Source organism: Telmatherina bonti, assembly GCF_933228915.1.
Source record: "Telmatherina bonti genome assembly, chromosome: 22".
Lineage (NCBI taxonomy): Eukaryota > Metazoa > Chordata > Actinopteri > Atheriniformes > Telmatherinidae > Telmatherina > Telmatherina bonti.
The window spans coordinates 15,470,286-15,483,725 of record NC_136631.1 but is presented as its reverse complement, the minus strand read 5'-3'; the positions used below and the strand labels follow the sequence as shown (position 1 = coordinate 15,483,725).

Here is a 13,440-nt window from a genome sequence, read left to right as displayed (position 1 = left end):
GAGCAATTTTGGTACTTTTTCAGCATTTCCTGTCAAAGGTTTCTCAAACAACAAAGACGATTTTGTCTCTGTGGTTTTATTAGCTTGTGGGAGCTCCTGTCTCTGACCCCAGAGGCATGCTAGAAAAGTGGCTAAGTCAGGACAAGAACACTGAATAAGCACTAGCCCACCCCACACCCCCACACTCCCCCCACACCCCAGACGGCCTGAGAAAGCAGTTGTCTGTGTTGGAAGAGAAGACAGAGCTCTGGCCGAGTGTACCGTTCAAATCAAATGGGTTGTAGTTTCTCTGGCCCAGTTTCTATCTTTACTCAACTGGTACAGCTTTTATGAGTGCTCATCAAATGTGACTAATGGTGCTCCCTACACCATAAATCAGTTGGAACCAAATGTCTGAAGTGGACTTGACATTTTGTCTTTATTGAACTTAGCTGCAGATGCTCAAAATGTAATTTATTTTTCTTTTGGTGTTTGAACTTTTTCTTTAAAACTTTCAATCTCTGAAGAGAAATTACCATTAGTCATGGAAACTCTAAACACAATGCTCATGCAGGGATATGAAACTAAAATCAAATTATTTGGATGATAAAATAGGCATACGGGAGTGTTCTTTAAGTTAATCGCAACAGTTCATATCAATTCAGAGGCCTGCCTGTTGTAATGTTCCCAGCTTAATGCAGAAAAGATGTCGCTGTATGCTATTTGTGGGACAGGTTTTTCAACAGGTTACACATAAATGTAGTCTGTTCCAGGTTAATGCAACACATCTGTATGAAGCAATCATTCAGTAAGGAAATTAATGTTTGGTGGATCGTTTTTCTGTTGTAACGATACTTCTAGAAAAATACACGTTACACTTGTTGAAAGCCTGTTTATTTCCCTGTTAAATGATGCTATATTGATAAGACAACTTCTTTTGTGAGTATGTGGGTTGCACCCATTAAAAACTATCTAATGTTCTCTGTCAGTCTGTCTGCCAACCAGCTTATTCTGATACTGATTCTTATTCTGAGTGTCTGATACCATAGGGGCTGATAATCAGGTGCCTGATATTTCTGTGATAATGGACCCTTGTACAGTGGACAGTTGAGATAGGGTGGAGAAAATGTGATAAACGATAGGCTGATTGCTGCATCAGTATTAATCAATCAATCAATAAATCTTTATTTGTAAAGCACCTTTCATACAATGACAATATGAGGATAAAAAACAACATTTATTTATTATATCCCCTGAAATTAAGAGTCCGTAAAACCAACTAATACAATAGAATAATAGCTTTTGGTGGAGGCTGTATGATGGTGTAGGTCAGCATCTCTCTCACTGGTTTGTCATCATTGAAGGCAATCTCAACCAGTAGCAATCCACATTGGCTAACTTGAAACAAAAAAAACAACAAGTGGCACCAAACAAGAGTCAATAGCAGAGTAATCTGTTTGGGAAGAGTTGGGAAAGTTTTTCATGGCTGCAGCCCACTTACACATGTGACACTGTGTAAAATGTGTGCTATTTGGAATCGGGATCTAAAGAAAACTAAAGTATCAAGTTTTTTAATAAAAAAAAATTGCCGAATATTGGTTAATTGGCAATTGTATCACCAGACGTGACAGTTTATGAAAAAAAACAGACAGAAACCAGTGGCAAGTCAAATCAATCAGAGAACAACTTCATGTGACAAAAGTGCAAACATTAAGCAGTCTGATTGTTTTTTAAACAACTATAATCAGCCTCCTCCTCCTCCTGAAGTATTGGTCTTCTATGCTTTACTGGAGGAGCCAAAAAGTACTTAATCCTGTATGTAAAAGATTGCTAACAAATGTTGCCTTCAAACACATGTTGGTCGGGAACCAGCAATGCTGTTACAAGGTCCTGTGTTAACAGCTTCAAAAAGCCTTTTGCACACTGACATATAACATGTACTTCCTTCCATTTATCCAACTTGTTTTATGATTCATGGCTGTACCCTGCAATATTTTATTCTTTACTTCTATTTAAAGGCTAAAAATGCTCCCAGTTCTTTCGAAATGCCATTTTGGTTTCTGAAAATGATTGGTTCTAGCATATTTATTGATCAAAATGAAAACATTACCTGGCAGAAAGCTGTCTCCACATGCCTGAGCTGAAATCTGTTTTCCCCATCTGCTTGTAAAATGTTGGGGTGAACAGACTACATGCTGGCTGTAGCCTGTAAACTGTTGCTTCTCACTCCTTTGACACAACCTGAAAACATGCACAAATCCACATTATACACTAGTAAAACATGTAGATGCAAAGACAAAAGTCTCCTTGGATTTACTGACAAATAGCAAAGTTTGAAAACCCTGATAATGAATTGTCTCATCTGTACACTGTTTCTGACATGTTATGTTGGCAGTGATATCTGTGGTCATCGCGTGGTCAGAATGGTAGTGCTGTTTATTTCGGAAAAGCAGCGCTGTGTTTACAGAGGTGGACTGAAAGTCTGTTGTGCAGATTGATACTGTAAATATTAATATTGTGCTCACCTCTCTGCATGCGCTCGGTTCACAGATATTGATGAGTGTGACAATGAAACCATCTGTGGGAACCACGGCTTCTGCGAGAATACAGATGGCTCCTTCCGTTGCCAGTGCGACCGTGGCTACACCAACCCACTCGGAGATGTGAGCAGATGTGTTGGTACGTCTCATGTCTCATGAATATGTGTGCGTTGGAACAAAAGCAGCAATGATTTTTATTTTAGTGGAGTCACAGCTTGATAAAGCTGTTTTCATGCAGGTGAACTACAACAAATATCATTTATCTAGAGTCAGACACAGAATGCTGCTGCTCTAAATACTCACATGTGGCTTTTTGTTTGTTAATCCACAGCTGAAAATAGTCTGGAAAATGTGCATTCCTGCTAATATAATTTACATTTCCTAAACAATGCATTGTCCAGCTGTTTTCTGATATTGTTGTCATTTTTGAAAATAAAAACTACATGTATTACTGAGTCTGAAGACTTTTACAGGAAAACCACAAAGAGATAATAAGAATCTGAAATTATTAATAGATGTTGCAATAACTTGTTGGTTTCTGACTTATTTTTGATTGCAATTGGCACAAATGTTAACAACTTCTTTCAGCAGCTCTGATATATGTCCATGTTGGGAAAAAAGACTTTTTTTTTGCTCCAAAATTATTATTTTTCTAATCTTTCTCAAATGAGTAGTTACAAATGTCCTATTAATGTCCTACCTAATGTCCTACCTATTTAAATATTCTAAAAAGATCAAATTTTTCCAAATAATCTGGAAAAATTACTCAAAAGTAATAGTATATTTGGTACATTGAAGAAAATTATCCAATATATCTGTGATACACAAAAATACTTGGCTGAACACCCACACAGCATTCCCTGGACCTGAATGTCTTAAGGAACTGCCCCGAACATCAGCTTGGAAAACTTTTAACCTCTTACTTTATGTAAAACACTTCCATTGCTGCAAATGTGGTGGGGTTCCTCATATAAACTCCTGGATTAAGATCAAAACATGACTTTTGCTTTCCAAAACTTTAACTTTTCTCTTTTAACCATTTTAGTGGAACATCTTATCTGCTCAGGACTGTTGTTTTCCTGTATGACTCTAATCTGTACAGGTTAAAACAGCCACAATGATTATTGATGGGATGAAGTTCTTATGCTGCAGTCCAGTAAGATCCTTCTTGCCCAGTCTTCTAGCTTGACCATATCATACAAAGCAAACTTTTAACAGCCAGCAGTGTGTTGTCCTCATGGCAGACAGATATTTATCCATTAAGAGACAGGCTTACAATTGCTTAGACATTAACCCTGTGTTCCATTATGATATAGTGGAAAAAACAGGTTTTATTCCTGTTTATTTAGTTTTCTCAAACTACTTCTAAGACTTGTTTAAAACTCTAATTATATTTTAAGCCATTTAGTACTACACAAAAGGCTCCATTATATCTTTGCTTCCGATGAGATGGACTTGCTTGTAATCTTTTGAAGTGACTACTTTTTCCATGCATTTTTTCTTTGATTAATTTATAGTATTTCAACATTTTTAGGGAAAGGTTTGGGTTTTTAAACTTTTTACACTGCCTTTGAATCATTTAGGAAGGAAAAAAAGACACAATTTTACTGTGTCTGCATGCACAGCTTGGCAAAGAACAACTTTTTCGTACAACTGAAGAAATAAAGAATTGCCTTTAGATATTGTGTTTTTGTTTAATGATGTTTTATTTCAATTACGTTCCCGGACCTGATAACACACTGTATGTGGTATGTAGAAAAGTGTGCAGAACCATGCGGCGATAACTGCCATCTCATGTGACCGTGGCATGACCTGCGTAGTGTGTTGCCATGTGTAAGAGGCGAGCCTCATCCTTTTCTGACCTTTTCTCTCCTGCTTTTCTCAGACGTCAACGAGTGTGAGATGACCTTGGCACTGTGCGGGGAGGCCCTGTGTGAGAACGTCGATGGCAGCTTCCTGTGCATCTGCCCCAACGACAATGAGGAATTTGATCCCAGGACCAACCAGTGCCGCTCCATGGGTACTAGAGCAGCACTAGCACTCACAGGGACTCACAGGACTTAATTCTCTATCCCATCATTGGGAGACTGAGTTGTCCCTGATTAAATGAGCCATCTCTCATTATCCAAACAAGGGTGACGAGGAGGACATGGCTTATGCCACAAGTACCTTTTGACCTGTCACTTTCCATTTTATAGGCTGTAGTTGTGGGCTGCCAGGCTGCAGTCTATAAAATGATGAATTAACTCCTCCAGTAGACCCAAATAAAAGACCTCAAGGACTTAGTCACTGTAAACCCATTTACACCCCAAGACAAACAAGGTTAAGATGCAGTGATAGCAATTTGATCCAAAGACACCTCACTCTTGTCTGTGCCAAAATGATTATACATGCAGAGCGCACAATCTTAGGAAGACAGAGCCTTTTGAGTCATGGAATGCTATCACATCCTCAGCATGACAGGCATATGTGTACACAAATTGGGTGTATTTACATTATGGAGTGGCGCGCTCTCAACCGGGATGTTTTTTCTTCTGCCTGGGCACTAAACCCTAGTTATGTCTCTGTGTACCTTTTTGCCACATTCCACTGTTTGCTTTTGACGTGTGTGAATCAATCATGTGAGACTGAATGGTGTGTTGACTCACATGCCAGTGTTTCCATTTGGTTAAGCCAGCAGCTTAACGGTGAAATGCCTGAGCCCATGTCTTTGGACAAATGAGCAGGCTCAGCAGTGGCAGACAGGGGTAATGTACTACCTGCTGGAGGCATACAGTCACAATAATGGATCGAAAGCAAAGCTAGCACTGCTTGATGCCGTTACTGTCATGATTCAATGCTTAAATGTGGGATCTTAAGCACCTTTACTCACTATGTCAGGTTACAAGATTTGCATTTAACCCTCTTTAACTACCAAATCCCCACCAAATCCATAGATGCTTTGCTAAACATGACCTCTGACACGTAGTCTCTGATCTAAAGAATTGCTTCTCTTTTCAACTGCAGCTGAGCCTGAGACAAAACCCATCCATGTACCCACAACCTCACCTGAGGAGAGGAAAGAGTGTTATTATAACCTAAATGATGCAAACTTCTGCGACAATGTTTTGTCTCGCAACACCACCAAGCAGGAGTGCTGCTGCACGGTCGGAGCAGGCTGGGGGGACAACTGTGAGATCCATGCCTGCCCTCTTTCAGGAAGAGGTACAGCATGAGGAGGACTCCTATGTCATCACTTAAATAAATTACAATAGACAAAGTAAATGTTTTAAGTGAGAGCGGTACCTCTTAGAATTTTAACACCTGCCCTTTAGCTAAATGATTATTTTTTACTTGTTTAACAGATGATTTCAAAGAGTTGTGTCCTCATGGCAGCGGACTTTTATCTTTGCCTGTTTCCTCAAGGCAGAGCCATGGAGTTCAACCGCCTTATAAAGGTATACGCCACTAATTTTAATGATATGCCTGAGTTTTTATAGCTTTATTCTTTAGAAATGGCACAAAAAGTTGGAATATATTTTCATTTCTACCTTTTGCGTGTATTCAAGTCAGCGAGATAGATATAATCTCTTCAGGTTTATTAGTTTGTCTTTGCAAGACGTAGTGGGATACCTGCCTGCGTTGCTGACTCATTACAGCAACATAGTCAATCCTGAGAAAGTGGCATTTATAGCAAGTTGTTGCTTCTTTTGGAAGGTGTTTTCAGCTGTGTAATACTAAACTTTGAATCCCTCTCTGTTTCAGACGCAAATGAATGTGAAATGTTTGGACCAGAGATTTGCAAGAATGGAAAGTGTTCAAATATCTTTTCTTGGTACACCTGCTTCTGTCGCTCTGGCTTCTACTACGACAACGTCCGTCTTGAGTGCGTGGGTAAGAACTGACGTCTATTATAATTTAGTAAAATGTAGAAATATTAATACACTCTTCTCTGAACACGTTCCACTCTGTATGCTCTGCATGTGGCACAGTCACTGAGTTGTGTGCATGATTATTCACTAACAGCAGCTTGTTTTCTTTGTCTCCCATTAATATTTAACCTGATAGTTTATGGTGCTCTTGACACTTGATAGTCTAGTCCTCTGCAGGGGGAATAAGAATCTAAGATTGGCCTGTTTGTGTCTATGTGTGTGAATATGTAGGTACATGCGTCTATACAGGCAAATGCGTATGGGTGTATATGCATACGTTTATGCAGATGTCTGTTTTTTCCTTCTTTCTCTTTCTATCTCTTTCTTTTTCTCTATCTCTACGAGGTGTTTTCTTTCTCTTTCCCTTTATCTTTCTGTTGCTCCTATCCTCTCTGGTCTGGTCCAGCAGTAGAAACTCAAAACTTTGCACAAAATAAATAAAGAGATAAAGTAAAAATCTAGAAAATCAAGGGGATCCTCATACAAGTAATGCTCCCCTTGGCAAAGTAAATTTGCTCAGCAGAACACAGCATCCAAACCGTCATTCTGCTTGCTTAAATGCTGGACACGACAAAAAAAAAACAAACAAACAAACAAAAAAAAAAAAGAAATATTTAAACACTCCATCAGACAGCGGTCCAGCCAGCATCCAGGATGAAGATTTATTGCTCAAATCAGTATGTTCTGTTTGGAGTGAACACAATATTTTTTTAAGAAATGATTTTTTCTTCATGATGTCTGTGTGCTTCTCTTTGTTTGTGTTTAGATTATGATGAGTGTGAATTTGAAAATGCCTGTGAAGACGGAGCATGCGTGAACACGTTTGGGTCTTTCAACTGTTTCTGCAGCCCTCCGTTGGTACTGGACAGCTCACGGAGGCACTGCATTAGTCTCAACAACACAGAAGGTGTGAAACACGTCAGTGTGGGATGTCTTATATTTCTGGGTTTTTAAGTTGTGGGTTTTACACCGCTGTTATTATGGTCACAATAATTCAGGATTAAACCTTTTTTTTTTTTGTTAATTTTAAATGCTTTCTGTCAAAGTTGTTATCATAACTGTCAATATTTTTACCTTTGTTATTTGAGGGTAAACAACTACCACTCAATATCTAAACCTAGAAAGTTGTATCCATAAATGTGAGAAGGTTGAGAAAATACCCAAATTGGTACCAGAGCTGACTAATTTTTTCTGAACTCGAGCACTAAAAAATTCTAATTCTTTGTCCCAGAAGTTGACGAGCTCGAGCAAGGTGTGCATGTGGATATTTGCTGGCAGCAACTTGAGGGGGACAACATGTGTGCAGACCCCTACCCGAACCAAAGGACTACATTCACTGAATGTTGCTGTCTGTTTGGCATCGCCTGGAGTGGGCAGTGTGCCCTCTGCCCCAAGAAAGACACCGGTGAGCAACAGAACATAAAAGAGAGCTTTTTTTTTTATCAATGGATTTTTCGTATGTATTAAATTACTTGTGGAAAATAACAGTCATTCTGCCCCATGTGCTGCTGTACAGCTGACTATGCAACGGTGTGCAACTTGCCTTGGAGAGGAGGCTCCGATAGTCTTCGAGAGCGGATAGGATATGAATACGGTCCTGAGAGGCCAGAAGACCCAGCAGAGCCTTTTTTGCCTCCATACTGGGATAACTATGGTGGCCCTGAAGGACCATATGACATTCCTGAGAGTGTTCCACTGTTTAGAGACAACGACTACAGCGTTCAGCAGCCACCAATTCGTGTCCCAATTGTACGACCTGGGAGCCGCCAGCCTCAACCAGTGGCTCCTCATACTGGTATGGACATGAGTTCAGGTTTTTTATTGTTGATTTGTTGAATGTAACATCTACTTGTCCTTAAAAGGTGACCCAAGAATCAGCAGCAATGATGCAAACATTCCCTGCATCCCCAGATTTTTCTAGTCTTATAAGTCAGATGTATGTGGACTTTTAACTTTTCAACTGAAACAATATTTTGGGTGCAGTATTTATTAAAAATACCACCTCGGTACTGTTGAACACAGAGGTGGATCAATTGTGCTTTTGGAGTTTTTATGCAGTCAGTATTAAGGGAAATCTTCACTTGCTGTTAGTAACATTTGTTCTGTATTCAATGCTATAAAATTCTGAGTAAACATTTCTCTGTAAAAAAAAACAAAAAAAAAAAAAAACATCCTAAACAAACTGAAAAAACCACAATGGGTTGTGGTCACACACTGAAGATGCATTTAAAGATCAACGCTCAGATCTCTGAGGAGTATTTCCTGTATGACCTGCAACAACAGAAAGTCTTAAAGCTGGCTTTGACCTATGATTCTCATGCTGTTGATCTTTGCCTGGCTGGTGCAGTTTATGTAATTAAATCGCAAATCAGCTAAACTCTTGGGTTGCGAGTTCACAATCATAAGTGACTCTGTCTCACCAGTCTTTAAGGTATCTGTTTGTGTCCAAAAAAGATTTGCTTAATAAGCATCAGTTTCAGACAGCTCTAAAGTTTAAGGACAATGCGTTGTAGCCGTTTAGCATCACTAGTGGCCAAAAGTTATACTGTACCACTTTAAATGATCAAAGTCAATTTATGGCAGCATTTTTTCTTATGTTATATTCTTGTTTTTGTTTCCAATCAGACCGCTATGAAGGATTTGAAGGTCTCCGAGCGGAGGAATGTGGAATCCTGAATGGATGTGAAAATGGGCGCTGCGTCCGTGTGCGTGAGGGCTACACCTGTGACTGCTTCGACGGTTACGAGCTTAACCTGGACAAGATGGCCTGCATAGGTTGGTTCTTTCCCCAGTATTTTGGATTTCTCTCAACAGACCACCCACATGTAGACTTCCAAGTTAAAAAAAAAAAAAAAAGAGAGAAAAGAAGCACTCAGGGACTTTTCTGTCAATAGGATGATCAGTCACTCTGTGTAATCTATTTCATAATATGGTGTTGAAGCTTGAAACCAAACCCTTGTGAACTCACCCTTCGATTTAAGCCCTTCGGAGACATGTCTTGAATTAATTTCTTGCTGTATATCGTCAAGCTCAAGAAGAAGCTTTGAGTTCAACAACCTTGCATTAAGTTAAGGTTTTATGGGAAACTAATGAAAGCAGTATACTCCTTAAAACCATCAAGCACTATCCTTTTGGTCAGAAATTCCCTAACTGCACCCTGCCAAGAGTGAAGAGACCTTGAATGTCAGCCACATGTGTATTACATGAGATATTATACCTTTTAAACATGCTTTGTTTGTTTTGTGAGAAAGTGAGACTGGCTTGCTGCAATGAAATGCTTTGATTACAAAGTTCTGTCTGCATATGGACTTATCAGTTTCAAGGCCATCCGTTTTACCATGGAAAGTGATGGAACTCTGTGGAAACATGTGGGAGCTGAGCTGCTCGTGCCATGCCTCTTTTTATAAATACCAGCGCTCGCATTTCCCCAGAAGACATGACATAAACAGAAAGAGGGTCAATTGAGACTGAACGCTCTGAAATGACAATCAGACCTCCTGAGCTGAAAACGGAAAAGAACAACGCACCGAAGGCCAAAAGGAAACATAATCTGATGCATTGTTAATTTTGCCATCATTCTTAACGGTCTAGTACTCGAGATGGCTCGAATTCAAGTTCACTTTGTGGTTAGCTGACACGCAACATGACGGCATGTTTAATGACAGATATACGAGATGAAATATTTTGCAATATATCTGTGTTTTTTTATTTTTATGTCAGCCTTGCGCCTCTAAATATGACCTTTTGTGGAATTAATTAAAATACCACTGTTTGTTGCCCACAAATCAGTAAAATACTCTCTGTAATTTCTACTTTGTTCATATTACATCACAGGATGTTATTGATAGTTATTTTCTCTTGATAATTGTCCATTCAAGTATTTTTTGATCTAAAAAGTGCTCGTAAAGACACTGTGCCAGATGTCTTTCCTAAAACCTCATGTACTTTCAATCTGGAGTTATTACACCCATAGATGGCATAATAACAGTTAAATTCCAGAAATAAAACATCAATCCGTTTAAAGAAAATAGCTTGTTTTTTTAAGATGCATAAAAGCTGTACAGTATGTTCCAAAGGAGCATGCATTTGAAACTGCGAGATCTCAGGCTTTCTAACTGACTGTCAGTGCAATGTGATATTGTGGCAAAGTGTGAGTGGAAAAACATTTATTCCCAGCGGGCCAATTATTAAGTCACGTTGTCTGGGGAAGCAAAGGATCACATCTTAATCTCTTGTTGGTGAAATTTTTTTTTAAATGCTGCAAGTTACATGTGTAGCAAAATATGTTTACAAGATTTGATTTAGGCCAACATAACTCAACTGTTCGCCATCTGCTTGAACTCAGATCACTGCCGCTAATAAGCTTTGTAGTCATTTAGTGTAATTTAACATATTGAAATTGCAATGAAAGTAAGAAAGGAAGGAATAAAAGAAGGACAGACCAGCAAATAAGAAATATTATTTTAGCTTTCCCACCTCTGACTCCCATGAGGACACTTAGCAGCAGATGTGGTTCGAGCAGCTGTTGAATCTCTGCATGCTGACTTGTCACATCTCCTTTTTCCGCAGACATAAACGAGTGTGAGGACATCAGCGACAGCGTGCCATTGTGTCAGAATGGGCATTGCACCAACACAGAGGGATCCTACAAGTGCACCTGTTTGCCTGGCTTTGTGGCCACTGCCAAGCCGCATAAATGCATCCCAGCCATCCCAGAGTCCGGGCTAAGGCAGGCAGGAAACTGAGACGGAGACGGTTGGATCACCGAATTCTCCTGCTCCCTCAAAGATAATCCTTCTGCCCTTTTCCTAGAGGGCCTGGCACTAAACCTCAAACAGTAACACTGAAACGTCCAAATTTTTATCCCTACATCCCGTGTACAGACATGCAGGCACAAACATGAACACACACAAACACACACTGACTCACATCTCTACATACACATTCAAGAGGAAAAGGAATTGTGTAGAGAATGTATTACATGGGATTTATTATACACCAGATATCCGTTTGCCTTAAAGGGATTTTGTGGACTGATTTTTTTATATTCAGTTACCCCAGGCAATTTGATATGCAGATATACTTTCCACATTGTTTGCCCTGTCAGTTTCCTGTTTTAAAATTGTATTATTTATTTCATTAACATGACGGGCCTCTGCAAACTAAGACAACAACCTACAGTATTCAGAGAGCACACGCAACTCCTCCTTTGTTACTACAAATTGACCACAGAGACATTGTGGGGAGATAATAAATGTATTTTGTTGAAGAAGGAATGTCACACCTTGTGATACATGAGCTGAGTCAACACAACATCACATTTTTCCACAGCTGCCTTTCTTCAGGATGTTAGTTGAAGTTAAAGAATCGGTGGACCAAGAAGCAGAGGGTCAACAAAGTCAAACTTTCACAAGCTTCAGCCTCACCATAGGCATGAAAAGACTAGATGTACATGATTATCTTATGTAATGTTCTGAGAATGGTACAATCAGTAGAATTTGCCTCCAGCTGCTGTACACCATTTTCACTTACTATAATATTGAACCCCATTTTTGTCTCTTTTTATCAGTATTAACTTTTGTTTTGTTTTGGTTTTTTTTTTTCTTTTTGCTTCTAAAAAGAGAAAAGTACTACAACTTTGATTCTGTATTTCTGCCTAAATTCCATACAGGAATGACATGATCCATAAATATCTCTGCTTAAATGAGAAATTAGCTTTATGCATCAGTATCACACAGGCAAAAGGATTTCTTGTTCATTTTCAAAACAGTTAGGTCTCCCATCAGATCGTTCCCATTTGAGCAACTCTACATGCATGGAAAGACAAAGGCTTCATTGGAAAGGTTTGGTATATTTTGTACAGATGTAATACTTTGTGTTATTTTTGTTGAATAATCTCTCAATGCATTATAGCACAAAGCTTTTTCTATTTGACATAAAGCATAAAATGTATGAAAAATCTGGCATTTCAGCTTTGTAGATTTATATATGTCTGTAAAAATATATATTTTTAAAGCATAACTTTTAATGTATGAGGACACTGTACCATAGGAACTGTGTGTATACTCTGCCCTGTGGAGCAGGCAATGATATATATATACATATACATATGTGTGTGTATATATATATATATATATATATATATATATATATATATATATATATATATATATATATAATTTTTATTATTTTGAAAGTGGCAGCACTGTTGGAATCACAGGCGTTTTGTAAGACAAATATACAAGCACCAACGTCTTTGCATCACAACTCTACAGCTAAATATTAGCAAGACACAGTATCATTTCTTCTACCCTCTGATGGTTCCTTTCTGGTACCTTTTCATACCTTATTTGTATTTTATTTTTGGCAAGTTCATTCACAATCACAGAAACATTTAGGTAATAAATATGAATGCCTTAGCAAGATGGCTACAATTAATTTATGTCTTGAAACAGCATTCACACCCTGTCAACCTACAATTGTACAAATGTTTTGAAATTATGTCCACTGTGCTATAATGTGCTGTTTAAATCATCAACAGAACCAGACTGGAAGCCAAACAATGAGGTTGAAGTGGAAGTATTTAAAGCCTTTAAAAAATTAAACAACTTGAGGAAAATGTCTTCTTGTAAAGTTGTGGTTTATATCACACACATTCATTTTGTTTACCTCTTTACTATAATCACTATAAAGCATTTAAATAAATCACAAAAAATGATGAGGTTAAATGAAAACCGTTTTCATTTATTTTTTTGTAAAAATAACCTATGAAATAAAACTGGTGTGTTGCAATACGCAATACACAAGTAATCATTTATGTCATTGAATGTTATTCATCTACATAGCAATGTTGTTCCTTAAAAATTTGGCACAGGATAACATCTGGATAATTGTTACATTACTGTGTCACTGTGATGTGTTTTGCAGGGAGGAAAGAATTTTCTGATCCTAGACCAATGTAAATGTATCCACATCACAATATAAATACACTGAGTTCCTTAATTGGGTGT

General features: G+C 38.4%; 1 protein-coding gene across 2 annotated transcripts in view; it reads left to right on the top strand.

Annotated features, from left to right (window-relative positions):
- Window positions 1-12,461, top strand: part of LOC306773039 (latent-transforming growth factor beta-binding protein 2-like) — an 85,152-nt gene extending 72,691 nt beyond the window's left edge. Inside the window, exons 32-41 of one of the 2 annotated variants that reach the window (XM_079262736.1) lie at window positions 2,530-2,658; window positions 4,405-4,539; window positions 5,526-5,723; window positions 5,864-5,956; window positions 6,264-6,392; window positions 7,197-7,337; window positions 7,665-7,835; window positions 7,947-8,225; window positions 9,056-9,205; window positions 11,000-12,461. In XM_079262736.1, coding sequence (XP_079118862.1) covers window positions 2,530-2,658; window positions 4,405-4,539; window positions 5,526-5,723; window positions 5,864-5,956; window positions 6,264-6,392; window positions 7,197-7,337; window positions 7,665-7,835; window positions 7,947-8,225; window positions 9,056-9,205; window positions 11,000-11,175 — 1,601 coding nt within the window. In that variant the 3' untranslated portion in view covers window positions 11,176-12,461. Of the gene's footprint in view, window positions 1-2,529; window positions 2,659-4,404; window positions 4,540-5,525; window positions 5,724-5,863; window positions 5,957-6,263; window positions 6,393-7,196; window positions 7,338-7,661; window positions 7,836-7,946; window positions 8,226-9,055; window positions 9,206-10,999 lie in introns of both variants that reach the window. The other variant, XM_079262735.1, reaches the window with a different exon arrangement.
- Window positions 12,462-13,440: the final 979 nt, after the last annotated feature.